Consider the following 1,436-nt stretch of genomic DNA (forward strand, 5'->3'; position numbering starts at 1 on the left):
CTGGAGTAATTTCGTGATAAATGAAGCTCAGTAAGTTGGATTTTTGAGGCTATAAAGACCAATTTTCCTATCCGACATAAGGTACCATTTGTCAATTATGGTCACAAATACAATGAACATTATACTTTGTGTAAGAATATACCTCTAGCAAAATGACTTTTGTATGCCAATCTTCTGAAACAGGTAGTAAACCAGTGAGTCGCTTTGAATCAGTGGTTGAATTCATCCGAATCATTTTGGACCCACGTGCCCTAGCAGCAGTCATTTGATCACCACCTAACAAAACCTGGTGGTGTACTTCACGCATCAAGCCATCATGCTCAACAATTTTCTTAGGAATATACCTACATTACAGCATAAGATGAGGCTTACACAGCGAAAAAATTACTTTTCAAGTTTATCCAATATTTGTAAAAATTCATCGTAACTTCTTTCACTGTGCAAATAAATTCCTAAATTCACCTATACATGCATGTATGATAATGGTGACTTTGAAATTAATTACACTACCGTACGCGTCTTAATTTTCGAGGTGTATTAAATTTCGTTATTTTCGTGCTCACCTTAAATCCACGAAATTTAAACCACCTCTAATGCCATTCTATTGTATGTAGATTATGGCCAGAACACGAAAATTAGCTCACACGAATATTAACTTTTGAGCACATTTCATTGAAAACACGAAATTTTGAACCCTCGAAAATTTGAACGTATACGGTATTTTGACGTACCACCTCTGACTTTGTGCTCATTTCTTTAGTAAATTTGTGCTTGATGTGGTACTCAACAGCATCCTCAAAATGCAGCTTGAAGAATGAAATATTCTTAACAAGAATACGAGCAACTAGAACTGCCATATTGCGTATAATTGACAATTTGTTGTCATTTGAAGGTAGTATTGAACCCATATCAGGTTCTAGATCAATTAAAGGTGCTTCTTCTGTAACGCAAATACAATGTATATATTATATTACTTAACTGTACTTTTACCTGAACATAAGGACATATCAATTCTGTCAAGAACAGCATAAGAATTGAAATAATTGAAACTCTGACTTTGTTTTGAGATTGTCATGTTCCTAGGCTTAACTGTTTTGTCAATGTTGTCACCACATAGTTTGAAACCATTCCATTTGGCTTCACTGATCACTTCATCATCACGTCTTACTAAAATAGGATTGTCAGTTTCATCACCATTACATGTCTCCATCAATTCTGTTTCCTCAGCAGCATCAACAGCTGAACAATCAACAGCAATAGCATCGTCAACATCATCATCAAATAAAAAATCATTTCCTAAAGTATCAAATACAACATCGTCACTGGAGCTATTAAGTAACTCTGCTTCAACAACAGAGTCATCAAATGTGACAATCGGGCTCAGTTTCATCACTGTCAGAAAAATTAGGGCACGACAACTCTTCTCTATATTCAGC

The 1,436-nt window shown here is 35.2% G+C and overlaps 1 protein-coding gene across 1 annotated transcript in view; it reads right to left on the bottom strand.

Annotated features, from left to right (window-relative positions):
- Positions 1-91: 91 nt before the first annotated feature.
- LOC109588327 (uncharacterized) overlaps positions 92-1,436 on the bottom strand; it is a 2,415-nt gene continuing 1,070 nt past the window's right edge. Inside the window, exons 3-6 of the mRNA XM_020004502.1 lie at positions 991-1,392; positions 732-940; positions 389-462; positions 92-344 (exon numbers count right to left, since the gene is read on the bottom strand). Coding sequence (XP_019860061.1) covers positions 92-344; positions 389-462; positions 732-940; positions 991-1,392 — 938 coding nt within the window. The remainder of the gene's footprint in view (positions 345-388; positions 463-731; positions 941-990; positions 1,393-1,436) is intronic.

The sequence above is a fragment of the Amphimedon queenslandica genome, unplaced genomic scaffold (assembly GCF_000090795.2).
Source record: "Amphimedon queenslandica unplaced genomic scaffold, v1.1 AMPQUscaffold_12158, whole genome shotgun sequence".
NCBI lineage: Eukaryota > Metazoa > Porifera > Demospongiae > Haplosclerida > Niphatidae > Amphimedon > Amphimedon queenslandica.